Consider the following 27,805-nt stretch of genomic DNA (forward strand, 5'->3'; position numbering starts at 1 on the left):
GCCCAGCTGCAGCGGGCCGGGGAAGACAGCAGTTGGGGAACACTGTCCCTGGGACTGGAGGAGGGGGCGAGGCCGGACACCCCGACTCGCGCACACACCTGCCGTCCAGGTGCGATCGTGTCCCTTACCATCCCCCTCCACGTTGGCACGGCTGCAGGCGACAGGGGGCGGGGCCGGCCCCGAGGGGGCGGGGCGGGGCGGAGCTACCGCCGAGGGCTGGTCGGTCGGGCGGCGGCGGCGCGCGGAGGGCGCACGGGCGGCGGGACGCTGGGACAGCGGCGGCCGGAGCGCGCGAGGCGAGTAGGACCCGGGTTGGGTCGGGGTTCGAGTCCGGTTCAGGGTTCGAGCGTGGTCCCCACCCCACCCCACCCCACTCTCAAGCCCAGGGCGCGATCTCGCCGGTCTCCACTAGCCGCTGCCTCCAGCTCCATCATCTCTGCGCAAACTTTCCGGACTTGAGTGTCGCGGTCCCCGCGCCTCTGCGCGGTCCTTATCTTTGACCCTGTCCCTGCTGGTCTCTCCCAACCCCATCCTCCATCCGTACCCCCCTATCCCTTCGCCCCATCACTGCCTCCCCGCTGCCCCTCTCCCCTGTCTCCATCCTCCTTTCTACCTCTGTCCCGTCCCCCTCCTCCCTCCCTCGTCCTCCCTCGCCCTCCTCCGCGGCCGGGCCGGAGCCAGGCCCCAGGCGGCGGGAAGGCGGCCGGGCGTCCGGCCGTGCTGGGCCTCGGCCTAGCGGCTGGGCCGGCGTGGGGAGCTGCAGCTGTTTGCCATTAGCTGGGGACCCCGCAGGCCCCGCCCCCTCCCTGCACGGGGCGGGGTCCTCCTCGCCCCGGTCTTTGGGACGGGGAGAGGAGCGAGAAGACCCCAGAGACGTCTAGGCTGGCCTGGGACCCGGGCTTTAGGGAGACCCCGTTGGACATCGGGCCGCCTCCCTGGGACCCCGCCTTACTTCCTTGAGCCACCTCCCTGTCCCCTCGTGGAGTGTCCTGTCCCCCTTTCTGTCTCCCTCTGTCCTGTCCCGTGTGCTCGCCTGCTCCAGGGGTCTCATAGAAGGAGACAAGCCTGGGCCTCAGACACCCACCGCCGCTACCCTTTCCCCCACCATCTGCTTTCTCCACCTTTAGCCGGTCACATGGAGCGTGGCCACATGGCTTCAGACCTCAGTCTCTCTGCCTGGAAAATGGGTGTGTGGGTGGCTTGGCTGGCAGTGAGGGGAATCTACCAAGCTAAGGATTCAAATCCAGACCCAGCTACTTCCTCGGGCTAAGTGACCCTGGACAAGTCACTGTGTATTTTTTTCTTTTTGTTTTGGCCGCCCCACTGGTGTGTGGTATCTTAGTTCCCTGACCAGGGATCGAACCCGTGCACCCTACATTGGAAGCATGGAGTTGTAACCATTGGATCGCCAGGGAAGTCCCCATTGTGTGTTTCTGTGTCCCAAAACACTTCATCTTACCCAAGACACCGTAATACACGGTGATAACTACCCCCCTGGTAGGGTTGTCATGATCAAAGGAGTTGCCCGGATGATAATTATAGTTAAACTATTATTCACCCCACCACCTTCACCTCCAGGGGTCTCCACAGGGTACCATTCCTGCTTCCTGCCTCTAGTCTCTCTCAGGTCCCCAGAAAATATTTTCGATCACTTCCCTGTTGTGCAGGGGGTGACCCTTCAGGCAGGTGGAAAGCCAGATTTCCTCCAATTGGATGACTGTGTGTTCCAGGCACTGAAAGGAGAAGTGAGGACAGAGACGTAGAGAGACAGGGCGGGAGAAGTGCAGAGAGACAGAGACGTGGAGAGACAGAGAGAGACGTGGAGAGAGACAAGCAAGAGGCTAAGTAAGCAAGGAGGACGTGAGACAAGACAAGCTCGGCTGCCCCTGGAGCTCCGGCCCCGCCTTCATGCCCAGCAGGTGCTCCACCTGGCCCATCCTCCCAGGTACCCACTGCCCTGGAGCCACAGCCTGAAAAGAGTGGGATGGGCCGGAACCTCTGCAGCAGGGTGGTTAGAGGTCAGACAGCAGAAAGGACTGGCCAAACTCGGTCAGAGTGTGGGGGACGGAAGTACCCTGGCCATCCTCCAGGTCTGGGGGTGCAGGTTAGTGAGAGGCCCTGATTGTCCCTCCTCTTTCCAGCCTCCGGCACCCCCTTACTTCCTCCCTGCACCCCCGTGACTTCCAGGGCCTCCACCCGCCTTCTATCCTTGCTGCGCCCCCGAGCCCCCGAGCCGGACGCATCCTGGGGGGGGTAGGGGGGAGCAGGAAGTTCTCGTGTAGCCCGGCAGCGAAACTGTTTATTTTTAGAGAAAATTGTTTCCATAAAGGGGAAAGGCTTTGCTCCTTGCTGCCTCCCCCCAACTTTCCCTACCAACCCCCCGCCACTGCCCAGCCGGACCCAGCTCTTGTTTGGGGGTCTCCTACCCTTTGCTTTCTCTTTGTGCCCCTGTGTCTCTGTCTCCCCAGATCCTTGCAGGAAGGCTGGCCGTCTCCCCATTAGTGCCCCCATCTGCCCATCTAAGCCCCCATCTGTCCTGGTAGCCAGCTCTTGCCTGGGCTGAGGGGAGGGGGCACAGGAAGGGTGGCGCCTGTCAGGCTTCAGCACCCCACCCCCCCTGCCCCTGGTGGGGGGCCTTGTGGAGGCGGGGCTGTGGGAACAGCTGGAGCCTGTCCAGGGGCTGGACAGATGTGCGGGCGGACCGTGAGGTTTGGTTTCTTTGTTCCAGGCTGTGGGGGCCCCCCCCAACCCTTTCCATAGGCAGGACGGGTGTGTGCCTGTGAGAGGGTCCCACGCCCAGGGAAAGAGGGAAGTTGGGGAGGAGGGGGCAGTGGGGAGGGGTGGTCACCTCCCCTCCCCCTGCAGACTCCTGACTCTGGGTGTCATCACACCCTCTCCCCCCCTTCCCAGGTAAACCTCAGCCGGTGTTGCAGGTGGTCTGACTCACAGTCCCCCCCAGAGACACCCGAGGAGCTCTGCAGGCAAGAGGATGGCCCAGGTGCTGCACGTGTCAGCCCCCTTCCCAGGTCAGGGGTCTCGTGGGGAAGAGGGCCCAGCCTTGGGGTGGGAGGTGGGGCGTGAGGGACACAGGCCAGGTCCTGTGTGGTCTGGAGGAGGGAAGGGGTTCTGACTTGAGCGGGGCTGAGGGTAGGACACAGCTCTATCCTGAGGGTCTGAATGGGGACAACTCGGTTCTGCCCTCGACAGTCTAATGGAAGAGACAGGGTCTTTCAGGAAAGGCGATTGGTCTGAGTTGGGAGACAGGGTCCTGACTCAGTTGGGAGGTTGGAAGCACAGCCCTGCCCTGGGAGGGTCCACAGGGGACACAAGGCCTTGCCTTGGGCTGGGGAGGTGGAGAGGGGCCTGAGACTGGGGTGGGGAAGGGGTCTGAGACTTACAGCTGAGCATTGAGCAGCCAGTGGTGTCCCATCCTTTGGGCCAGTAAGTCATGACTCACCCAGGGGCAGACTCACCCAGTTTGCCCCCAGGAGGGGACCACAGTGTTCAGAGGTGCTGGCTTTTCTCTCTACCTCAGGGACCCCCGGCCCAGCCTCCCCGCCTGCTTTCCCCTCTAAAGAGCCTGAGGTCCCCTACTCGGTGGAGACGCCCTACGGCTACCGCCTAGACCTGGACTTTCTCAAGTACGTGGACGACATCGAGAAGGGCCACACGCTGCGGCGGGTGGCCGTGCAGCGCCGACCCCGCCTGGGCTCCCTGCCCCGCGGGCCCGGCTCCTGGTGGACGTCCACCGAGTCTCTCTGCTCCAATGCCAGTGGGGACAGCCGCCACTCGGCCTACTCCTACTGCGGCCGTGGCTTCTACCCGCAGTATGGCGCCCTGGAGACACGCGGTGGCTTCAACCCACGAGTGGAGCGCACGCTGCTGGATGCCCGTCGCCGCCTGGAGGACCAGGCAGCCACCCCTGCCGGTCTGGGCTCCCTGACCCCCAGCGCGGCCGGCTCAACGAGCTCACTGGTGGGCGTGGGGCTGCCGCCCCCGACACCGCGGGGATCAGGACTGTCCACGCCAGTGGCACCCAGCGCCGGGCACCTGACCCACGTGCGGGAGCAGATGGCGGGGGCCCTGCGGAAGCTGCGGCAGCTGGAAGAGCAGGTGAAACTGATCCCCGTGCTCCAGGTGAAGCTGTCGGTGCTGCAGGAGGAGAAGCGACAACTCACGGTGCAGCTCAAGAGCCAGAAGTTCTTGGGCCATCCCGCAGGAGCCCGGGGCCGTGGCGAGCTCTGCCTGGACCTCCCCGAGGCCCCCGAGGACCCAGTGGCCCTCGAGACCCGGAGCGTGGGCACCTGGGTCCGAGAGCGGGACTTGGGCGTGCCTGATGGGGAGGCAGCCCTGGCCGCTAAGGTGGCCGTGCTGGAGACCCAGCTCAAGAAAGCACTCCAGGAGCTACAGGCAGCTCAAGCCCGGCAGGCCGACCTCCAGCCCCAGGCCTGGCCGCCGCCAGACAGCCCAGTCCGTGTGGACACCGTCCGGGTGGTGCAGGGGCCGAGAGAGGTGGAGGTGGTGGCCAGCACAGCGGCGGGAGCCCCTGCTCAGCGGGCCCAGAGTCTGGAGCCCTACGGGGCAGGGCTGCGGGCCCTGGCGACATCCAACGGGGCCGAGAGCCCCCCTGTGTTCCGCAGCCACGAGGTGATGGAGACAGTGTCCCCAGCGCCCACTGCATCCACCAGCAACGTCCACCAGGTGAAGAAGATCAGTATCACAGAGCGCAGCTGTGATGGGGCAGCAGGTGAGCCGTAGTAGGTGGGGGCAGGCGGTGCAGGGTCCCTCCTTTTTCTCTGAATGCTGGGGTCCAGCCTCCACCCTGTTCTTCCACCAGCAATCAGAACCTCAGTTTCTTCATCTGTGCAAAGGGGACACTTGTGCTGCCGACTCACTCCCTCTAGGGACCATGTGAAGAAATTAGGTATCTGAAGAATTAGGTGTCTGCTCATGTCTAGAACATTATAAATGTGTGGACAATAGGAGGTATTTGGGTGAAGGTCCCCAAGGCTGTCAGTTGTTGGGCAAAAAAAAAAATTCTTCCCTGATTGGCAGAAAACCAGTCTCAGGCCATGAAAAAGGAAATGTGTTTGTTGTTCATGTAACTGAGTAACAGCTTCAGGCATAGCTGGATCCAGGTGCTCAAATAGCCTCAGGAATCTCTACCTCCCTCTTTCTCTTCCTCTGTGCATTCTGGAAGCTTCTCTCTCAGGAAGGCAGAGGTGATCACACCACTCCTGACATCTGTTGAGGCAGCTCATAAAAGGAAAGGGAGCCCCTCAATCCAGATAGCACCAGTAAAAATCCCAGGGGTGACCCTTCTTGGTTGACTTGGGTCATTTGCTCCTCACTGAGCTAATCACTGAGTCTCTCGCTGCCCAGACCCAGATCCTGGGGGTGGAGGAGCCCCACCCAAGTCCAGAGGGAGGAAGGGGATGCTCCCTGGAGGAACTGCTGAGTCCTCATGCTCGGAAAGGGGATGTGGGATGTTCAGGATAGCAGCTGCCCCACCACCGCCGTCCTGAGGCCCCTGGGAGACGCTGCCAGAATGACTCATAATCCTAACAGCTGTTCTTTATCTAATACCAGTCTGGTGCTGACGGCGCTGTTAAGTGTTTCACCCACCGAGGAGGTTAAGACAGTGGGCTGTGTAGCAAGGTCACCTGGGTTTAAATTGCACCCCTTACTGTGTGACCTGAATGATCAGCTTCACTTCTCTGGGCCTCAGCTTCCCTGTCTGTGACGTGGCCTTGTGACGGTCCACACCTCTAGGATTCTTCTGAATTAGTGCATGCATACAGTAAGCACTTAACCATTGTGTGTTGCTACTTCTGCTATTAGTTATTGTGTCACTAAGCTGTGTCCGATTCTTTGCAACCCCATGAACTGTAGCCCGCCAGGCTCCTCTGTCCATGGGATTCTCCAGGCAAGAATACTGGAGTGGGTTGCCATTCCCTTCTTCAGGGGATCTCCCTGACCCAGGGATCAAACCCGGCTCTCCTGCATGGCAGGCAGATTCTTCACCATCTGAGACACCAGGGAAGCCCAGAATACTGGAGCAGGTTGCTGTTTCCTACTTCAGGGGATCTTCCTGATCCAGGGATTGAACCCATGTTCTTTTGTGTCTCCTGCATGGGCAGGCAGATGTTTTACCACTGTGCCATCTGGGAAGCCCCCCTACTAATAATTTTCAGGTCAATTCTTGTCATAACTGGGGAAACTGAGGTTTGCAGAGAAGTTTCACATGTCCTTTGTCAAACATCCAGGATCTGAGACCAGGCTGTTCTGAACCTATAGCATGCCTCAAAGATTCAGCCCATTTCCTCATCTAAGTCTCAAATAATATCAGGTAGCCAGAGCCTGTAGAGGCACCAGAGGGTACAAGCTGGAGGGCGGGGTCCCAGCTGTGTTTTCTTGCTTCCCCATGTTCTTCCTGGCCAGCTCTGGACTCCACCCTGTGTTCTGTGTCTATCCCAAACACCCAGCCCTGCGACCCTGGCCCCCAGCCAGAGGCCCCGCCCAGCCCAGCCTCTGGATCTCTTAAGAGGCCACCTCCATTCCAGACGTGCCTCCCAGCGCAGCCACGGGGCCTCCTGCCTGCAGGACACACAGACCTAGCCGTGTCCCTACCTTGTGCAAGCAGTCACCCCCCAGAAGTTCTTCCTGTGTCTCACTTAACTCCCTCTTGCTGCAGCCAGCCCCAGTCTCTGCCTCGCTTGGGCAGAATTGGCATGTGCTAATTCATTTCATTGCCTTCTCATCCAGCGAATATTTACTGAGTGCCTGCCATGTGCTAGATTTTTCTAGGCACTGGGGACACAGCAGTGAACAAGACAGACGAAAAGCCCCTGCAATAAACAAATAGCCCACCAGAAACAAGTGAAGAAAAATCATTTCAGAGGACACATGTTTGAAGCAAATAAAACGGATGTGGGATGGGTGGTGGTTGGATGGCGTGGAGGCCCGTGTTCAAATTCTGGTTTCCCTGCTCCCTAGGTCCGTGCTCTTGAGCGAGCTGGTTAACCTCTCTGTGCCACATTTGCAAACCGGGGTGAGGGGGGCTGGGTGGTGGTTCCGACCACCCAGTGGCTCCAGATCAGTGTGAGCTGAAATGCATCGGTTCATGCTGTGTGTTCAGGATGGTATCAGGCACTGGTAGGTGCTCAGGGGTTCGCTGTTGGCTCTTTGAGCCAAGATGTGAGAGAAAAGAAGCACCTGGGTGGTTTCTTGACACATGCTTTGTTTTTCTGTTTTTTGGCTCCACTGCAGGGCATGTGGGATCTTAGCTCCCCACCCAGGGATTGAACTCGTGCCCCCTGCAGTGGAAGCACGGGGTCTTAACCACTGGACTGCCAGGGAAATCCTTGACAAATGTTTTGATCACTTAGGTTGGTCATGCATAGGTCAATAAGGAGGCTGGGAGGGGTCCAGCCTTTCTGCCACCTAGAATTTGCTAGCTGCAGCGAAGGGCAGGAGGGGTGAGAGGCAGCTGTCACCTCAGGCTGGCAAAGGTGGATGAGACAGGCAGAGGCCCGGAGACCCCCATAAACTCTCATTCACCCCTCACCTTTCAAAGGCACCACAGAGAGATTCCTGGGAGAAGGGGCAGCCAGGCACGTGCATCCGTGGGGTCTCCCCAAGGCTTTGACATTTCCTGTGTTATTGTTTGAAACACAGTCCTATGAATGCAATTCATATTCTTTGTGGAAGGTTTGGAAAGTACAGAAGACTCTGTAAAGTGAAAGTCGCTCAGTCGTGTTGGACTCTTTACGACCCCATGAACTATACAGTCCATGGAATTCTCCAGGCCAGAATACTGGAGTGGGTTGCCTTTCCCTTCTCCAGGGGATCTTCCCAACCAGGGATCAAACCCAGGTCTCCCACATTGCAGGAGGATTCTTTATCAGCTGAGCCACAAGGGAAGCCCAAGAATACTGGAGTGGGTAGTTTATCCCTTCTCCAGTAGATCTTCCTGACCCAGGAATTGAGCCAGGGTCTCCTGCATTGCAGGCAGATTCTTTACCAACTGAGACAGAAGACTCTAGAACACTAAATAAAAGCTCCATAAACCCACCACTGCCCAGACACAGCTGCTATCGACACTTCTTTCCTTCCGATTTTTTTTTCTCATGAAGAAAATAATATGTATTTTTGGAGTCCGGCAACATGTAGCTGATGGAATTTGTGTTGCCTTATTTTCTATGTAAAAGCATTTAGGCAGCCCTTACAGTGGGCCAGGGCATTATGTGATGTCCTTTTTGTATCTTAATTCATTGACACCCCCAGTACAGCTTGGAAGTGGGTGGCGTTTCTATCTCTATTTTACAGATGTGGAAACTGAGGCACTGAGTGGTAAAGGAATTTGTCCATAGTTTTCAAAGCCAGGATTTAAATCCTCTGATTTCTTTGATTTAACATTATCCCAGGGACATTTCATTATGTTATTAAAAAGTTTTAAGGGAATTCCTTGGTGGTCCAGTGGTTAGGTCTCCAAGCTTTCACTGTCGAGGGTGCGGGGTTCAATCCCTGGTCAGAAAACTAAGATCCTGGACGCTGCAAGGTGTGGCAAAAAAAAAAAAATTATTGGAACATGCTGTTTATCTTTTAATAGCCGGGTGACTCTTTACTGTCAGAAAGAAGAAGGTGTTAGCCTCGTCCGACTCTTTGCAACCCCGTGGACTATAGCCCGCCAGGCTCCTCTGTCCATGGAATTATCTAGGCAAGAATACTGGAGTGGGTTGCCATTCCCTTCTCCAGGGGATCTTCCCAACCCAGGGATCGAACGCAGGTCTCCTGCATTGCAGGCAGATTCTTTACTATCTGAGCCACCAAAGGTGCCATGCAAATTTCTTTCTGTGGGAACCTTTCATCTCCTGCTTTTTCTCTTTTTGGCTGCCCCATGCACCTTCCCAGGATCTTAGTTCCTGGACAAGAATTGAATTGGGGCCCTCTCAGTGAAAACAGGACTTCCCTGGTGGCTTAGACGGTAAAGCATCTGCCTACAATGCGGGAGACCCGGGTTCGATCCCTGGGTCGGGAAGATCCCCTGGAGAAGGAAATGGCAACCCACTCCAGTATTCTTGCATGGAAAATCCCATGGACCGAGGATCCTGGTAGGCTACAGTCCATGGGGTCGCAAAGAGTCAGACACGACTGAGCCACTTCACTTCACAGTGAAGACACCGAGTCCTAACCACTGGGCCTCCAGGGAAGTTCCTAGAAGAGCATTTTTAAGGACCATGATATCTGTTAGCAAATTGCTTTATCCCCCCGACCCCGCTAACCCCATGCTGTGGATTCTCCCTTCCTGCCCTAGTTGGCCAAGTGATTTAAATTTTTTAAAAATTTCTTTTGGACCTAAGGAGTTAATCTAATTCTTGGGCCCATGGCCCGAATTTCACTAGCCCCATGGAGCTAGGCATGGCACCTCTCTTGTTTGACTTTAATTCTTTTTTCACCTTTGTCTTCCACCCTCAATGTTGAGGATTGATAAATATTTTCAGCTTTGTGGGGCATCTGATCTCTGTTGCAATGACTTGACTCGGTTCTGCTCAGTTCTTTTTTCCCCCAGCTTTCCTGAGGTATGTGTAATATACAAAAATCTGCACGTGTAAAAAAATTGTATTCTGTGTTTTTTGTATATAGCTGATTAACAAGTTTGTGATAGCTCTGGTGAACAGCAAAGGGACTCAGCCATATATATTTGTGTATCCATTCTCCCCCAAACTCCCTCCCCAGGCAGGCTGCCAGACACTGAGGGCAGAGTTCCGTGTGCTGTATAGTAGACCCTCGTTGGTTATCCATTTTAAATACAGTAGTGTGTACATGTCCATCCCAAACTCCCTAACTACCCCTTTCCTCATCCTTCCCCCTGCCTCCCTGGCAACCGTAAGTTCCTTCTCTAAGTCTGTGAGTCTCTTTCATAATCTGCACATTTTTAATGTATACATTTTGATGAGTTTAATGTTTCAGCTCTACCTTTGTAGCATGTAAGCAGGGTAGCCAATACATCAATGAACTAATGTGGCTATGTACCAATAAAACTTAATGTGTGGACACTGAAATTTCAATTTCCTGTAATTTTCACATGTCCCAAAGAGACTCCTTCTTTCAGTTTTTCCCCAACCATTTAAAAATGTAAAAACCATGCCCACAGGCTGTGATTCATCACCCCCTGCTCTGTCATACCCCCCCATTGTAATATCATTCCTTGCAACCCACCTTCCAGAAGCTTATTTAGATATTTGAGTGTTCTTGAAAAATATGCCCTAGGCATGTTTAATTTCCTAAAATGGTATTGTGCTTTAGGAAAAAAAAATCTCTTTCTGTTTCTTATTTTTTCCTCTCTACACTCTCTTTTGGAATTCTCCACCCTGATCTGGTGGTTTGTCACTTTTAATGACTGCATAGATTTCTGCTCTAGGTATGTGCTACAGTTTCTTATATGATCCCCTCCTTGGTGGACACCTGGGTTACTTCCAACTCCTGGCTGCTTTGAATAGTACTGGCTTCGTCCTTACACGTCCTGTCCCGTGGGGTTGCTGGGTTACAGGAAAGGCACAACTTCACTCCAGATTTTGTCTGATTCTCTCCGGAAATTTCTCCCTGGCCACACTCCCACCAACCATGGCTGGGTCTGAAGTATCCTTTTCCCTTCATCCACAGTAACATAGAGTTTGTTTATCTCTCTAATTTTTTTGCTCATTTGATGCAGTTGTCCAAGGTGGTATCTCCTTATTTTAAATAGCATTCCTTTGATTTCTGGTGGGGTTGAGCATCACCATATATGTTTCACAAGTCTCTCTAGTGACTCGCTTAGTCGTAGCCTCTATTTTTTTCTTTGGGGCAATTTTGAGATGTTCCTGGCATTTTCCAGAATAGGGGTTGGCGAACTATAGCCTGCAGGACCATATGAAGCCTGCTGCCTGTTTTCACACAGCCCATGGGCTCAGAGTGGTTTCTGTGTTTTTGAATGGTTGAACAATGTGAAAAGAGTAACATTGTGTGATATGAGCACAATTATATGAAATTCAAATTTATTAGAACACAGCCAGGCCCATTTATTTATATACCGTCTAGGGTTGCTTTTGTATTGTTTGCAACAGACCTTATGACCCACAGTATTTATTATCTGGCCCAGGACAGAAAAATTTTGTTAACGCCTATTCTAAAAAAGATAATTCTTTGCCTGTTTTTGGCATCATGACTATCTTTCCACAGCCTTTATTCTTCTGTCAGTTAAATTTAAGAGGTTTTTGGTTTTTTTATTTTTATTTTTTTAAGAGGTTTTATTTTTTAACAAAATAGTTTTAACCAAGAGTTTTTTAACTGTTAATGTTGATGTCATTAAACTCATCTCAGATTTCTTTTTTAAATTTTTAATTCTTTCCACTTTATCTAGGTATGATTGACACATAAATTATATTAGTTGACTCTGCTGTGCCCAGTTGCCCAGTCGTACCCGACTCTGCAACCCCATGGACTGTAGCCTACCAGGCTCCTCTGTCCATGGGACAAAGAATACTGGAGCGGGTTGCCATTTCCTACTTATTATAAGTAATAGTATTCATATTAGTTGAGGGTGTACACATTGATGATTACAGTATATACATATATATGTATGTGACAGTATATACATGTATATATGTATGTATATATCACAAAAATGATAACCACAGTAGGTTTAACATCCATCACCTCACAGTTATAATTTTTTTTTCTGTGATGAGAACTTTTAAGACCTGATCGTTTAGCAATTTTCGAATATATGCCAGAGATTTGTGGGTTCCGTTCCAGACCTCCACAATAAAGCGAGTCCCACAATTTTTTTGGTTTCCAAGGGCATATGAAAGTTATATCTACACTTTAGTGTAGCCTATTAAGTGTGCAATAGAATTATGTCTAAAAAGATAATGTTCATGCCTTAATTTTTAAAATATTTTATTGCTAAAAAGTGGTAACCATCGTCTGAGCCTTCAGCAGGTCATAATCTTTTTGCAATGGTAACATCAAGGACCACTGATCACAGGTCACCATAAAAAATACAATAATGATGAAAAAGCTTGGAATATTCTGAGAATTACCAAAACATGACACAGAGACACGAAGGGACCAAATGCTGTTGGAAAAATGGTGCCCGTAGGCTTGCTCCACGCAGGGCTGCTACTGGGCTTCCCAGGTGGCTCAGTGGGAAAAGAATCCCCCAGCCAGTGCAGGAGGCTCGGTTCAATCCCTGATCTGGAAAGATCCCCTGGAGAAGGAAATGACCACCTACTTCAATATTCTTGCCTAGGAAACCCCTGGACAGAGGAGCCTGGTGGGCTGTAGTCCACGGGGCTGCCAAGAGTCGGACAGGAGCGAGTGAGCACAAACACTTCTGTTTTACCCCCAGTTCTCTCACCTGGGGTCTGTGCTGAGCCCTCTTTGCTCACCTCCTTTGGCCTATTTCTTCCTGCAAGCATGCCCCACTGATTTCGTTATTGTGGCTTTGGGAAGACGTGTTACTCTCTCCTAAGCCAGCTTCCCCATCCCTGCCCGTTTTAGCTGGCCATGGACTTTTGTTCTTCCATATAAATTTCCATATAAATTTTGGTCACGGTTCGCTCCATTTCCCAGTAGAATAACAATAATTATTATCAGTTCTGTTATTGTTATTTTAGTATTGCAGTGTCTGACCTTTAACTTCTCACAACTGGAAGGAGCCATCCCAGGTTTTGAAGGGCAGAGCCTGCTCTTCCATGGGGCTAAAGGGGCCATAGTGCTGCTCCGATTCACTCTTTTTTTTTTTTTCCCACTTTTAAAAAATTTGGGGTAAACAGCATGTAACATAAAACTCTCTTAACCATTTCTCAGTGGCAATAAACATATTCACATTGCTGTGCAACCAACGTTACCATCCATGTTCAGAACTCTTATTTTATTTTATGGAGTTATTTGCCTGTGCTGAGTCCTCACTGCTGCAAGGGTTCTCTCTCGTTGCGGTGCTCGGGCTTCTCGCCGCGGTGGCTTCTCTTGTGGAGCACAGGCTGTGGGGTGAGCGGGCTTCAGTAGTTGTGGCACGTGGGCTCCGTAGTTGCAGCTTGTGGGCTCTCGAGCGAAGGCTCAGTAGTTAGTAGCAAAAGCACATGGGCTTAGTTGCCCTGAGGCACATGGGATCTTCCCAGACCAGGGATCTAACCACGTCTCCTCCATTGGCAGGCAGATTCTTCACCACTGAGCTACCAGGGAGGCCTCCCAGAACTTTTCTGTCTTCCCAAATTGAATATCTGTCCCCTTTAAACACTTACTCCCCATCCTTCTCCCCCAGCCCCTGGCACCTGCCATCCTACTTTCTATCTCTGTGGATTTAACTCTTCTACGGACCTCGTGCAAGTGGGATCCTGCAAATCATGCAACATTTGTTCTGTGACTGGCTTCTTTTCTGAACATAATGTTGTTAATGTTAGTCTCCCAGTCGTGTCCGACTCTTTGCAACCTCATGAACTGTAGCCCTCCAGGCTCCTCTTGGCCATGGAATTTTCTAGGCAAGAATACTGGGATGAGTTGCCATTTCCTTCTCCAGGAAATCTTCCCAATCCAGGGATCGAACCCAGGCATCCTGCATTGCAAGCGGATTCTTTACCGTTAAGGTCTGAGCCACCAGGGAAACCTGGAGCATAATGTTACTTTACCTGAATTTAAGTAACAGACCTCCCAGGTGTTTCCATCAGGAAGTCTGACTTTGGGCGATGGTGATACTTTCCACTGTCTCTTGTTACTTTCCACTTGACCACGTAGTGCTTTTTTGTCTGTCAGATGTGAATTTATTGACAAGATTTTTAAAAAAAAAAATCAGATTCCCGTAAAAACCTGGCGTTTGCTCTCGGTTCCCCATGGGAGTTGGAGCTCCCGACTCTGGAATCCGCCTGGGCCAGCCCCGCCCTGGGCTGGGGCGCTGTCGGAAGCTTTTATGGCCAATGTCTCATCCGTTCGATGTGCTCTGCTGTGTGAAGTGTTTACTCCCTGTTCCTAGCTCAAGTTGAGTGTCGCCCATGGACTTGAGGAAGTAGTTGCTGTAGTTGTCAAAAAAAAAGTTAAATGTTAAAGGGAATTAAAATGAATTGGTAAAGTGGGGACATGGAAGCCACATGTGGCCTGAGATGGGGGGAACCTCAGTGGGTTCTGAGACCCGGGCAGCCACTCAGGGTCTCAGGACTTCTGTTCCTGGCTCCAGGCTGGTGATCCGGGGCTGGAACTCTCTGCCAACTCCACTCCTGTTTTCGCAGTGGGCACCCTCGGGATCCTGAGTCCTACAATGTCACCTTTGTTCTCAGACCAACTTGGGCGTTTTTTCCCCTAATTATGATAAAATACATATAGCATAGGGTTTCCCTGGTGGCTCCAATGGTAAGCAATTTGCCTGCGATGTGGGGGACCCCAGTTTGATTCCTGGGTTGGGAAGAACCTCTGCAGAAGGGAATAGTTACCTACTGCAGTATTCTTGCCTGGAGAATCCCATGGACAGAGTAGCCTGGAGGACTGCAATCCATGGGGTCACAAAGAGTCAGACACGACTGAGTGACTAACACACACACACATAACATAAAAAGTCTCATTTTAACCATGTCTGAGTGTCCATTTCACATTGTTATGCAACTGTCCCCACCATCCACCCCGAGAACATTTTCATTGACCCAGAGTGAAACCCCCCTGGGTGGGGTTTTAACTTTATTTTTCTAATAGCCCTTATTGTTTTTTTCTTTTTCTGTCCACTCCCTGTGGCTACACTTATTTCTTCTTTGTCCTGATTATTAAAAGGAGCACCTGCTTAATGCTGAAAATAAAGAAGCAGGAAACCAGGTACAAAATGTTATCTACAGAACAACGCTATAGATATTTATAATATGAAATAATATTATATTATAAATTATATTATAAAATAATATATATTATATATTATAAATATTTATAATATAATATACAATATTATTTTATATAATATAAATATATTTCTATATTTATATAAATATTATATATTTATATAAATATATTTAAATATATTAAATATATAATATTTATATATTTATAGTCTATATTTATATAAATATTATATATTTATATAAATATATTTAAATATATAATATTTAATATAAATGTTAAAATATTTATAATATATTATAAATATATAGTTATATAATATAACTATAAAATATATTATAAAATATATATTATAAAATAATTTATAATATTGAAATAATATTATAAAGTGAGAATAGTAAGTCTTTTTTTTCTTTTCTTTTTTTTTTTTTAGTAAGTTTTATCAAAATGTAGCTGACAGTTCTCTTGACTTAACAAATGTTCGTCATGCTATTGTTGTGCAGGTGGTGTTTTAAGCCCTCTCTCTCACGTTACTGTCTTTAGCGTGTATGGCGTCATGATGTAGGAAATGTCGTGACCTGCCTGAGGTCACACAGCTCTTTTGCAGGAGATTTGAGTCCTGACCATGACCACTATTTTCAGCTGTAGTTTCCGGACAACACTCAGTATGATGTCAGAGGGGAGGTCACAAGCCAGGATTATAGGGGTCACGTGACATTCCCTGACTGGCTGTGAGGCAGGTGACAAACCAGACCTGGAATGGATCCTGCCACTTCTTTGCAGGGTGACCTTAGGCCACCCTCAGGGTCTCAGTTTCCTCATCTGTAACAATCCAGCTTCCACGTGGGAAGTTTTGATGGAGTAATGCAAGAATTAGCCCTTGGAGCACCTGGCCCCGCGTAGGTGACAAGAGGCAGCTATTATTACTGTTCTTGTTTTGCTGTTGTTAGCTGCAGTAAACGCCTCTTCTCCTGTCTCTGCAGGTCACCCACAGGCTCCTGCAGAATCGTCCTTATCGCCCCCGGAGTCTGAGGGGGCCACCCAGGCGCAGCCAGAGAAGAACACAGGCCAGGTGCCTGTCCACAACGACACCACCATCAAGGAGCCCATCAGGCAAGCAGCCTGTCAGGAATCGGAGTTTGAGGATGCTGGGGGTGCAGGTAAGCAGGTGTGGCTGCATGGAGGACCGGGCGCCTGGAGCCCAGGCCTGGGGTCTGGCTTTGGGAGACTCTCGTGATACCACCCCTCCCCCTCCAGGAGGGGCCCAGGCAGGCGTGCGGTCCATCATGAAGCAGAAAGAGGAGCCCACAGACCCAGAGGCCCACCGGAGGAGCCTCCAGTTCGTGGGGGTCAACGGCAGGTGAGAGATCCTGGGCTGAGCCCCTCACGTTGATTCATTCATTCAACCAAAGCACAGGAGACAGATGAGGAAACTGAGGCACAGGGAGGCCTGGTGGACTGACTCGTCAGTCCGGTGCTGAGCTGGTGCTGTAACCACTGCATCACACTGCCCCATGGGAGGTGCTGTGTTGCCCCCCTGGAGCTCCTGGTCCACTGTGACCTGGGGCACTGATGGGCGGTCCCAGCCCAGCATGGTCGGAGCAATGGTGGGGATGCTCAGGCAGTGAGGGGGCCCTGGAGGAGGCAGAGATGGCCCTGAGGAGAGTCACCGACAGAGGGGAACAAGTGTGCTGCAGGACAAACAGACCCTTGTAAGGCGCGGAGTTGGGGGTGACGGTCTCCTGGTGGAGGACACATCCTGGATAAACGCTCCGAGGCAAGAGGAAGCCATGACATGAAAAGTGGGAGAGGACTTCCTGGGCGGTCCAGTGGTTAAGACTTCTCCTTCCTGTGCAGGGGATGCAGGTTCGAACCTCAGTTGGGGATCTAAGATCCCTCTTGCCTCACAGCCAAAAAAACAAAACATAAAACAAATAATATTGTAACAAATTCAATAAATACTTTAAAAATGGTCTGCATCCAAAAAAAAAAAAAAATCTTAAAAAATAAGAAAAAAAAAAAATGGGAGGCCTGGGAAGCAGAAAGAGTTGGGGGCCTTGAATGCCAGGCACAGAAGCTTAGACTGTCACGAGAGAGCAAAAAGCACGAGAGTCTATTTGCAGTAGGACGAGGGTCTGAATCAGTACCACACCTGTGTAAGGAGCAAAGCGGTTTCCCTGGTGGCTCAGATGGTTAAGAATCTGCCTGCAATGTGAGAGACCTGGGTTCAATCAGTGGATCAGGAGGATCTGCTGGAGAAGGGAATGGCAACCCACTCGTCTTCTTGCCTGGAGAATTCCATGGACAAAGGAGCCTAGTGGGCTACAGCCCATGGGGTCGCAAGAGTCAGACACAACTGAGTGACTAACACACTTTGTAGCATAAGCAGCAAAGTGTAACAGGTACCGAAGGGTAGAAGTGGAGAGCACTGCCCCTCCCTGATCCCCCAAACATGATCACCATCACAGGCAGTGTTTACTGAGCACTTATTGAATCCCTGGAGCCCTGTCAACTTCATAGTGCCACCATCCCCATTTAATGGATGGGGAAACTGAGGCCCAGAGAGGTCAAGTGCCCCTCCCCTACCACCTACAGCGTCTCCCCCAGGTATGAGTCCTCCTCCGAGGACTCCAGTACTGCAGAGAACTTCTCGGACAATGAGAGCACAGAGAACGAGGCCCCAGAGCCAGAGGAGAGGGTTCCGAGTGTGGCCGAAGCCCCCCAGCTCAGGCCCAAGGAGACGGTGAAGGCCAAGACGAGCCGGGAGGAGTCTCAACTGAAGCAGGAGTCTCTGCACACGCCCACAGCTGAGGGGGCATCAGGATCAAGTGCAAAAGATGAGATCCGGTCAGTTTTCTGGGTGGGAGGGCTTCAGGCAGGGTCTGGGGCAGAGAGGGTGACCTCTGCCAAGATCCCACCATTCAAGCCCTCTGAGGGGAAACTCCCATCAGTCATGTACACCTTAGTCTGAATTAGTGAACCCCACGCTTTCTCATTCTGGGCATCTGAAGGTCTAGTGGCTTTGATAAAGGGCCTGAGGGGGGCAATTTGGGCTGTTGGGGTTAGGGTTTAAGGGGCAGGCCAAGTCTGTTCTTAAGTCACCTACCTTCTTTGGGACATTTTGCCCCACCTGTCCATCCTGTGTATGTCTCCTATTTCTCCCCCTGATGAAAAATCCATCCTCAGAAAAAGATTTCCATCTGCTGCTGGCCATTTGGAATAAAGTTTGACCCATGTGTCCATTTTCTCTTGGGGTCTATGTGTCGCCTGTGTCTGCCCCTTGGGGGTGCTGTGTAAAAGTGTCTGAGAAGGAGGGGGGTCTGAGATTCCACCACTCAGGGGAGCCCTGGCAGGACTGGGTGAGGGCCATGGGGCACAGTGTTGAGACCCTCTGTGAGCACCCCAGTTGGACATGGGGGGTGGAGGACACCCAGGAGGCTGAGGCGAGTGCTCCTGAGATAAACTCCCCTTCGTCTGCCCTTGGCAGGATGGAGCTGAGTCCTGACCTCATCTCAGCCTGCCTGGCCCTGGAGAAGTACCTGGAGAACCCCAAAGCCCTCACTGAGCGGGAGCTGGTACGGTGGGGCCCTGGGCCTGAAGTGGGGGGCTCCTTCTCCTCCACCCCCACCCTGGCTTCTCCTCATCCACAGTGTGTCACTGTGCTTTGGATCATGGGTACCCCAGGATCCTAGCTGGGAGCTGGTGGGCGAGGGGCTCCGAGACTTGAGTCGTGGTCTTTGGAGAGGCGTCAGGGAGGAGGGAGGGCCACAGATGATCACCTGCCAGCAAAGCTAGCCTTGGTTCCTATTCCTTCCGGGGCTTGAGGAAGGGGCAGCTGTATTTCCTCTGATGGGTGTGTACACTTGACCTTGAAGATCCCATCCAGGGTGGAGATGCTCACACCTTCCTCTGGGGACATACCTAGGACCACAGGGTCTACACTTCCCTTTAGGGCAGGGGACACTACGCTTTCTTCCAGGGGGGCTCACCCAGGGTGGGGCGCCCACACATCCCCTCTGGTTCAGGGTGGGTTTCCCCTGGGCCGGGGTGGGCTGCCGTGGCCCTCACGCCCCTCTTCTCCCCGGCCCGCGTCCAGAAAGTGGCCTACACCACGGTGCTGCAGGAGTGGCTGCGCCTGGCCTGCCGCAGCGACGCCCACCCGGAGCTCGTGCGGCGCCACCTGGTCACCTTCCGGGCCATGTCGGCGCGGCTGCTGGACTACGTGGTCAACATCGCCGACAGCAATGGCAACACCGCGCTGCACTACTCCGTGTCCCACGCCAACTTCCCCGTGGTGCGGCAGCTGCTAGACAGTGGTGAGCCCTGGGATCGGGGCAGGGGGCCCCAGTGATGGGAGAGCTGTCACCCTCCCAGTCTGATGGAGGAGACATTGCTTCCCAGCCTCATAGTCTAATGGAAGAGGCACCGCCCTCCCAGTCTGATGGGGGAGATCTCACCCTCCTAGTCTGGTGAGGGAGATACTGCCCTTCCAGTCTGATCAGGGAGACGCCGCCCTCCCAGTCTGATGGGGGAGATGCTCCCCCGCCCTCCCAGTCTGATGGGGAAGACACTGCCCTCCCAGTCTGATGGGGGAGATGCCGCCCTCCCAGTCTGATGGGGAGACACTCCCCCACCCTCCCAGTCTGATGGGGAAGACACTGCCCTCCCAGTCTGATGGGGGAGATGCCTCCCTCCCAGTCTGATGGGGGAGATGCTCCCCCGCCCTCCCAGTCTGATGGGGAAGACACTGCCCTCCCAGTCTGATGGGGGAGATGCCGCCCTCCCAGTCTGATGGGGGAGACACTCCCCCGCCCTCCCAGTCTGATGGGGGAGACGCCTCCCTCCCAGTCTGATGGTGGAGACGCCTCCCTCCCAGTCTGATGGGGGAGATACCGCCCTCCCACGCTGGTGAAGGGATAGAGGCCCTACCTGTGGCCCCAGTGTCCTGGAAAAGGCAGCCATGGCCTTATGGAAAACACGTGGCCCTTCTACCACCCCAGTGACCCCTGTATAACAAAGGTGACACCCCTGGAACCCTAATCTGAGGAAAGGATGTGGCTTCCCATCTGGGGCTCAGAGACAAGTCGTGGTCCGCAATTAGACGTGACTCTCCACTAGTCAATCTGATGAAGGAGGCAGAGCCCGCAGTCTAATGGAGGAGACATAGGCCAAACTGAAAGATGACTAGGGGGCCTTTCAGATTAATGAGGGAGACACAAATCCTACTTTCAGCCCTAAATGTGGGAGCCCAGTCTGATGGAGGAGTCACAGACTTCACTGTTAGGAGCTGCTCCCATAAGAGAGATGGGGACCCAGGGGCAGAATGGGGTTGTCAGTCTAAGAAAAAGAAGGAGTGAGTCCACACCTAGACTCATGGAGGAGACATGATCCCCAGCGCTCATTATGGTAGTGAACAAGGCTTCCAGTCTGATGGCAGAGACGTGGCCTGGTCCTCAGGGCCCCTCCCCCAGCCAGCATCACGGGGGTCTGAGACCCGATGTCTTCCTGGCCCACTCCCGGCAGGTGTCTGCCAGGTGGACAAGCAGAACCGCGCCGGCTACAGCCCCATCATGCTCACCGCCCTGGCCACCCTGAAGACCCAGGATGACATCCAGACCGTCCTACAGCTCTTCCGGCTTGGAGACGTCAATGCCAAAGCCAGCCAGGTATAGGCCCTCGGCGCCGGCACAGCCCTTCCCACTGACGATGTCCTAGCCCTGCCCAGAGCCAAGGCAGGAACCCCCACTCCACAGGCAGAGAAACTGAAGCACAGAGAAGTATTCATTTCCTCAGGGTTCAACTAGAGGAGGGGGACTTGAACCTGGGGGTCTAGCTCCAGAGCCCCAATCTTTTTTAAAAAAAAAAAATTATTTATTTGGCTGTGCCAGATCTTAGTTGCCACATACGGGATCTAGTTCCCTGACCAGGAATCAAACCTGGGCCACCCTACTTTGGGAGCTTGGAGTCTTAACTACTGGCTGACCAGGAAGTCCCAGACCCTGCTTGCTTTTTTACTGATTTATTTTTAATTAAAATAATTGTATTAGTGGTTTAGGTGTGTTTTTTTTTTAATGGAGTATAATTGATTTATAATGTGTTATTTCTGGTGTACAGCAAAGTGATTCAGTTGTATATATACATATATATATAATTTTTCATTATAGGTTATTACAAGGTGTTGAATAAGGTTCCCTGTGCTATACAGTAGGACCATGTTGTTTATTTTATATACAGTTGTGTGTATCTGTTAATCTCAAGCCTCTAATTTGTTTCTCCTTCCCCACCTTGTCCCCTTTGGTAGCCGTAAGTTTTTTTTTACTATGTCTGTGAGTCTGTTTCTGTTTTATAAATAAGTTTATTTGTATCACTTTTTTATTTTATTTTTTTTTTTTGTATCACTTTTTTAGATTCCACATATATGTGATATCATATGATATCTGGCTTTGTCTGATTTACTTTGCTTAGTGTGATCATCGCTAGGTCTATCCATGTTGCTGCAAACGGCATTATTTCATTATTTTTTATGGCTGAGTCGTATTCCATTGTACCACATCTTCTTGGTCTCTTCATCTGTCAATGCTTTCATGTCTTGCCTATTGTAAAAGTGCTGCAATGAGCATTGGGGTACAAGTATCTTTCTGAATTAAGAGTTTTCATCTTTTCTGGGTATGTGTCCAGGTGGTTTACTTTTTTAAAAATTGAGGTGAAATGCACATACGATGAACCCTTTTAAGATGACCAAGCGGGTAGCATTTAGCATAGCTGCAGTACTGTGCGACCTCTACCTCTGTCTGCCTCCAGAACACCTTTACACGGACAGGAGACCCGGCACCCGCAGCTATCACTTCACTCCCTTCCCTCCCCCAGCCCCAGCCCCCTCAGCCTGCTTTCTGTCTCTGCGGACTTGCCTGTTAGGGATCTGTTATATAAACGGAGTCATGTAGTATTGTGTCCTTTTGTGTCTTAGCTCTTGTCACAGAGCATAATTTCTTTATTTGGCTTTGCCTGGTCTTAGTTGTGGCATGTGGGATCCAGTTCCCTGACCTGGATGGAACCCAGGCCCCCTGCATTGGGAGCTGGGAGGCTTAGGCACCAGACCACAGAGGAATTCCCTGGACGTTGGTTTTTGTTGAGATTTAACCTCGTAGCTCAGTCGGTAAAGAATCTGCCTGCAATGCAGGAGACCTGGGTTCAATCCCTGGGTCGGGAAGATCCCCTGGAGAAGGAAATGGCAACCCACTCCAGTATTCTTGCCTGGAGAATCCCATGGACAGAGGAGCCTGGTGGGCTACAGACCATGGGGTCGCAAGAGTCAGACACGACTTAGCCACTAAACCACCACCAACTTGTAGACAGAAAGTGTACAATTCTTAGCTCAACACACTTTACTTATGTTTGTACCTGTGACTTAGGAATCTGATTTAAGTGGACATACGGATGGATAGCATCACTGACTCAATGGACATGAACTTGGGCAAACTCTGGGAGATAGTAAGGGACAGGGAGGCCTGGCGTGCTGCAGTCCACGGGGTTGCAGAGAGTCAGATGTGACTTAGCAACTAAACACCACCACCACCAAGGGATGGGGAGACACAGCATGTGCCCAAGGAGGAGATATTTAAGCTGAGACCTGAGGGATGAGAAGGAACCAGCAGGGAAAAAAAGGGATCAGCAAGTACAAAGGCCCAGTGGTAGGTAGGATTGTCCGAAATGTAGAAGGAGGCCCATGAATGGAGGTGCAGTTAGCATCAGAGTACTCAGGAACCATGGAAGGTTCTGGAGCAGGGGTGTCACCCTCCGGGGCCTGCATGATCCATAAGCCTATTCCTTTGCCCTGTCCAGGCGGGGCAGACAGCCCTGATGCTGGCGGTCAGCCACGGGCGGGTGGACGTGGTCAAAGCCCTGCTCGCCTGCGAGGCGGACGTCAACGTCCAAGATGACGACGGCTCCACGGCCCTCATGTGCGCCTGCGAGCACGGCCACAAGGAGATCACGGCGCTGCTGCTGGCCGTGCCCAGCTGCGACATTTCCATCACCGACCGTGTGAGTCCCCGCCCTGGCGCGCCCAGGGGGGTGGGTGGGTGGGAGCACAGCGCGGGGCATCAGCATGGCAACCGATGCTTTGCAGGATGGGAGCACGGCTCTGATGGTGGCCTTGGATGCGGGACACAGTGAAATTGCGTCCATGCTGTATTCCCACATGAACATCAAGTGCTCGGTGAGTCTCAGCCCTAGCTGGGAAGGGGGTGGGGGCTCTGATGGAGGATGGCATACAGGGACCACACCAAGGGCTGCAGAGTCAGCTGTTTGTTGAACCTTCATGGTGCCCCCATGAGGAGACAAGACACAAGAGCTAAGACTGTGCAGCTATACTGGTTATCACAGGATTCAAACCAGATCTGTCTGGTTCCAAATCGTGTTCTTCATCACCATGCGGGGGACTTTGGCATTTACTCGAAGTGTGTCATTGTATTCAAGGCCTTGAGAAGTTTCACTGTAAAGAAGCCTAACTGTGTCTTAATGGGGGATTTCTCAGATTTGACCCTAGAAATCTGGGTTTAAAAAAAAAAAAATCATGCCCATTAGCAAAATGCTCTTCTGGAAGCCTAACAGGAGGATGAGATTGATGTTCGTTGTGTCCTGAATGCTTGATGGAGGAGAAAGCCCTTCCAGTCTGATGGGGGAGGCAGGGGCAGTCCTCATAGGTCTGCAAAGCATGCCCTTGTCTGATGAAAGGGACAAGCCCTTCTAGTCTGACGGCATGTGTGTGTGCTCAGTCGTGTCTGACTCTGCGACCCCATGGACTGTAGCCCACCAGGCTTCTCTGTCCATGGGATTTCCCAGGCGAGAATACCAGAGCGGGTTACCATTTCCTCCTCCAGGGGATTTTCCCAACCCAGGGATCAAACCCACGCCTCCTTCATTGGCAGGCGGATTCTTTACACTGAGCCACCTGAGAAGTGCCTGCTGGTCTAATGGACTGTATACCAAATGCCTCCCGAGCAGAATTTCCAGAACCCTCCACAAGAACCCTATTCAGCTGCATAATGTACTGTTACTGTGACCATTTTTCAGGTGGGGAAGCTGAGACTTAGAAGGTTCCATTCTTGGTCCAAAGCCTCACAGACAGGAAGGGGCAGAGACCTTAGGGTGTGAATCCAGACTTCAGACTGGAACCTCTCTGCCCGCTCCTCCTCACCCCCACCTCCCACTTGCCCTGGCCTCCCTGATGCATGTCTGGGGCCAGGTTTGAGGGTGGCGAGGTAGGTGTTTACCACAGCAGTTTCCTCAAATAGTCCAGGAGAGAGAAGGTTGCTGAGACATAAACCATCTGGCTCCTGCTCAGCTTGCAGGTTCTTTGTGAGACTCCGAGTCTTCTCAGCATCACTGCTTAGGGTCTTAGGTGCTCAGGGGATCCCCTTGGGATCAGCTCTGGGCCTCCATGTCCACACTGGGAGATGGGGGTGATGGGGCTGGGTGGTGTCCTGCTGTCTGACACGTGGTCCTGCTCCCAAGGGCTCCACAGGGATGGATCCCAATCCTCCATCATTGTCCTCTGGGAGCACTGCCGCTGCCTCCGCACTGCTTCTCTGGCTCACATCCTCACTGCCCCCTCCACCGTCCTCCCCAAAGTGGCCAGAGGTCACTGTGAGCACCTGAGTCGGGGTACAGGCCTCCTCTGCTCACAGCCCTCTGTGACTCCCACCCCGCTTGGAGTGGGGTCATCCTCAAAGCCCCCCTCCCTCCACTCTTACCTCCCCCTTCCTTGCTCACTCTGCTCCAGCCACACTGGCCCGATTGCCGCTCCTGCCTCAGGGCCTTTGCACTTGCTGTTTCCCCTGCCCGGAACACCCTGCCCCTTGGGTGCCCCCCCAACATCCTTCAGAGGTCACCCTGCCAGACCACCTGCTCTCCCCTGTCACTCCACCTTATCACTCAGGGAGAACCCTCCACTGCATTCATCTGTGAGCGTCTGTGAAGCTATCTCCCCAGCAGTGTCATCTCCTTGAGGCCAAGGGACCATGGCCTCTTGCTCACTCACCACAGGCGCAGGGCCAGCCAGCAAAGTCGCCACCTCAGACCCCCAAGGGGAGGCCAAACTAAAGGAATTCTGCCTCTCATTTCAGTTTGCCCCGATGTCAGATGATGAGAGTCCTGCGTCATCCTCTGCAGAGGAGTAGCCGTGAGAAGAGCCCCAGGTGCCACTCCTGGGGACCAGGCAGCCCCGGAAAGAACTGTCCCTCATCTCCTCCCTGGCCAGCCCCCACTCGATCCACCAAGGTCCCAGGATCAAAGGCAATCGGGGTTTTCCTCTGCTTCCCAGGGGGAGACCCCAACAGCGTGGAGACTTCAGATGAAAGTGGGTTTTTTCCCAGTACCCTGGTTCAAAGCAGCCGCAGCACAGACTGGAGCTAAACTCGTATGTAAATCGGCGCCAGTGGCTGGCTCTGAGGCGTGGGTTTGTGAGGAACGCTGAGAACAATCAACTGGCAATTACAGATGGAGGAGGGTAAGAGGGAAAAATATTGTATTTCTGAATCACACAGTTGGAGGGGGAAAGGGGGGAAAAATCACTTACTTTTTGCCAAATTTGAAAGTCACTGGAATCGTGTATTTTCACTTTAAGCCTAAATGTTACGCACAGATCGCATCATCAAGAGTGGCCTGACACCCAGTCCCCCTCCGCTTAACTCTCTGGTATACAATTGAGTTCTGTCTGCTGCCCCTTGCTCAGGCGACTTTCTTGGTGGCATTCTCTTGTGGCCTCTTCACAAAGCAGGTTCTGTCTCTGTCACCCGGGGCGGGAAGTATAGTCGTTTCTTCTGCCTTCTGTTCTTCCCACTGCAAGCAACCCCCCACCCACCCCCGCCCCACTAAGGTGTGGGGCTCAGGAGCCAGCAGCCGAGGTGTGCAAGTTGTGCCTTTCTTGAGATTCCCCAGAATCTCCTCCATGCAGGGGGGCCCTAGCAAATATTCATTTTCCTAGAAAATCCTTTAGACCTGGACATGTAGGAAATGAACCCAGTCCCCAGAGGGGTGCCTACATTCCTAGGCTTAGAACCCCAGTGACGAGGCCATCCTTCTCCCCAGACCTCCAGAATGTCTCTCCTCTAAGGAAAGAAAACAGGGCATGAGATTGTTGGCAAGCATAGGCCCAGTTCCAGAAATCCCATGTGTGCTCGATTAAAAGTTGGCTGCCCCCGAGGGCTCCCAGTGCAAACTTAAAGAGACAGAGCTTTGCCGAAAACCAAACAAGGGCCAGCTGCTTGTTGTTGTTTTTTTTTTTTTTAAAACAACCTACAGGCTTTCCGGAGCCGCCTGGAACACAGCCTGCTGGAAACGGGGCTCTCCCAATACACGCAGTTTCCTGCATGGCCTATTTTGTCTCAGAATCGCAACATAGTTTTCTTTCCCGTTCCTTCCTTTTGTGACCAAAAAAGCAAGAGAAAAGGAAACAGGGAGGGGAGGAGGGGGACAGGTTCTAAGCCTCAAAAAGTGCCTTGCGACCGGGGAGTGAGAACATTTAGTCTTTAGACGTCCTGCCCTCTCTTGTCCAGCTCTCAGCATAGCCACCAGGGTGGGCGCTAAAACCCCAGCAAGACGGGTCAAGCCCTCGGCACTACACGCGTTCATTCAACAAAGCCAAGTGCTGGCTTCTCTCCTAGAAAAGTAGGTTTCCTGGCCTGATGGAGTCTGCTCACTTTGATTATGATGGAAGGGATAGGACCTAAGACAAGAGAGCTTGGATGGTCAAAGGAGAGAGACACCCCCGTTTGTGTGTGTAAATGAAAAGGAAGGGAAACCCAAGCTGGCTGGGGGTGACCACTGACAGGAGGCCACAGCTTTGGGCAGCTTTGAGAAGCGGTACGAGAGTTGTGTGTCTATGTGTCCGGCCGTGGAGCCGTGGGTGCGTTTATTTTAGTTAAGCTTCTAGAAGCAGATCACTGACCACCGCGCCCCCCACCCCCCACCCCCACCATGAGTCCATATTTATCCCTGTGTGTTCCCTTCTCCCTGCCCTTACCCCTTCGGCTGGGCGTGGTAGGTTACAGGGGGTTCTGTGCCTGACCCCGCTCTCTTCTCACATGTATTCAAGACCTTTTACTTCACTTTCCAACCATGGTACGTCCATAAAGACAGTATTACACTTAAATGAAGTATTCCTTTTTGTAATCATTTTTTTAGAAGGTAAAGGAATTTAATAAAGCTACTTTATGAGAAGGCCAAAGTGTCTGTGTCTGATGTTTATCTCACTGTTCCATCTTTTTATTTTTTAATCAATTAATTTTTAAAAGTTTGGCTGAGCTAGGTCTTCGGTGAGGCACACAGGTTTAGTTGCCTGTGTGATCTTAGCATGTGGGATCTTAATTCCCCAACCAGGGATCAAACCCACATCCCTTGCATTGGAAGGGGGATTCTTAACCACTGGACCACCAGGGAAGTCCTTGTATTTCTCGTGAAGCTTTAAAATAGATTTCTTTTAAAAAGTAGACTTATTTGAACAATGTTCAACACTACAGAAAACTGGCAAGACTATTAAAATAAACGCCCTTATGCTCCACCCTACACTGACACTACCCAATACTGCAGTCACTACCCAGCTGTGGCAATTTCCATTTAAATGCAAATCAGTTGTAATGAATTCATACTCAGTAGCTGCACATAGCTGGTGGCTACCAGACTGGGCTGCAGAGATACAGAACACAGTCACTGTGGCAGAAAGTTCTAAACAAACCAACTGTGGACACCTCAGAAAAAAAAGTTTCCTGATTTTTCTTTCTTCGTGACAAAATAATTTACAGTGATTGTAAAAGGCAAAATTTAAACAGTAACGTAAACATCTGGCATAGGGGAGGGTGCCATGGTCCCATTTGGTAGAAATGTGCACCATTGTCAACACTTGGAGCATCTCCCGCCAAACATTTTCCTAACAGGCTGAGTATTAAAA

The 27,805-nt window shown here is 51.9% G+C and overlaps 1 protein-coding gene across 4 annotated transcripts; it reads left to right on the forward strand.

Annotated features, from left to right (window-relative positions):
- Window positions 1-190: 190 nt before the first annotated feature.
- KANK2 (KN motif and ankyrin repeat domains 2) lies at window positions 191-26,142 on the forward strand. 4 transcript variants are annotated; one of them, XM_043466577.1, is made up of 13 exons: window positions 239-296; window positions 1,731-1,945; window positions 2,911-3,026; window positions 3,536-4,747; window positions 15,840-16,016; window positions 16,114-16,216; window positions 17,452-17,703; window positions 18,344-18,431; window positions 18,953-19,172; window positions 20,380-20,522; window positions 22,699-22,899; window positions 22,985-23,074; window positions 24,984-26,142. In XM_043466577.1, exons 3-13 carry the CDS (start codon window positions 2,990-2,992, stop codon window positions 25,035-25,037), a joined length of 2,577 nt encoding a protein of 858 aa, XP_043322512.1. In that variant the 5' UTR covers window positions 239-296; window positions 1,731-1,945; window positions 2,911-2,989; the 3' UTR covers window positions 25,038-26,142. The 4 variants fall into 4 exon arrangements, with proteins under 4 accessions (XP_043322515.1, XP_043322512.1, XP_043322516.1 ...); XM_043466580.1 differs by lacking the exon at window positions 1,731-1,945 and having other exon boundaries at window positions 191-296; XM_043466581.1 differs by lacking the exon at window positions 239-296 and having other exon boundaries at window positions 670-1,945; window positions 17,464-17,703.
- The last annotated feature ends 1,663 nt before the right edge of the window (window positions 26,143-27,805 follow it).

The sequence above is a fragment of the Cervus canadensis genome, chromosome 4 (genome assembly GCF_019320065.1).
Source record: "Cervus canadensis isolate Bull #8, Minnesota chromosome 4, ASM1932006v1, whole genome shotgun sequence".
Lineage (NCBI taxonomy): Eukaryota > Metazoa > Chordata > Mammalia > Artiodactyla > Cervidae > Cervus > Cervus canadensis.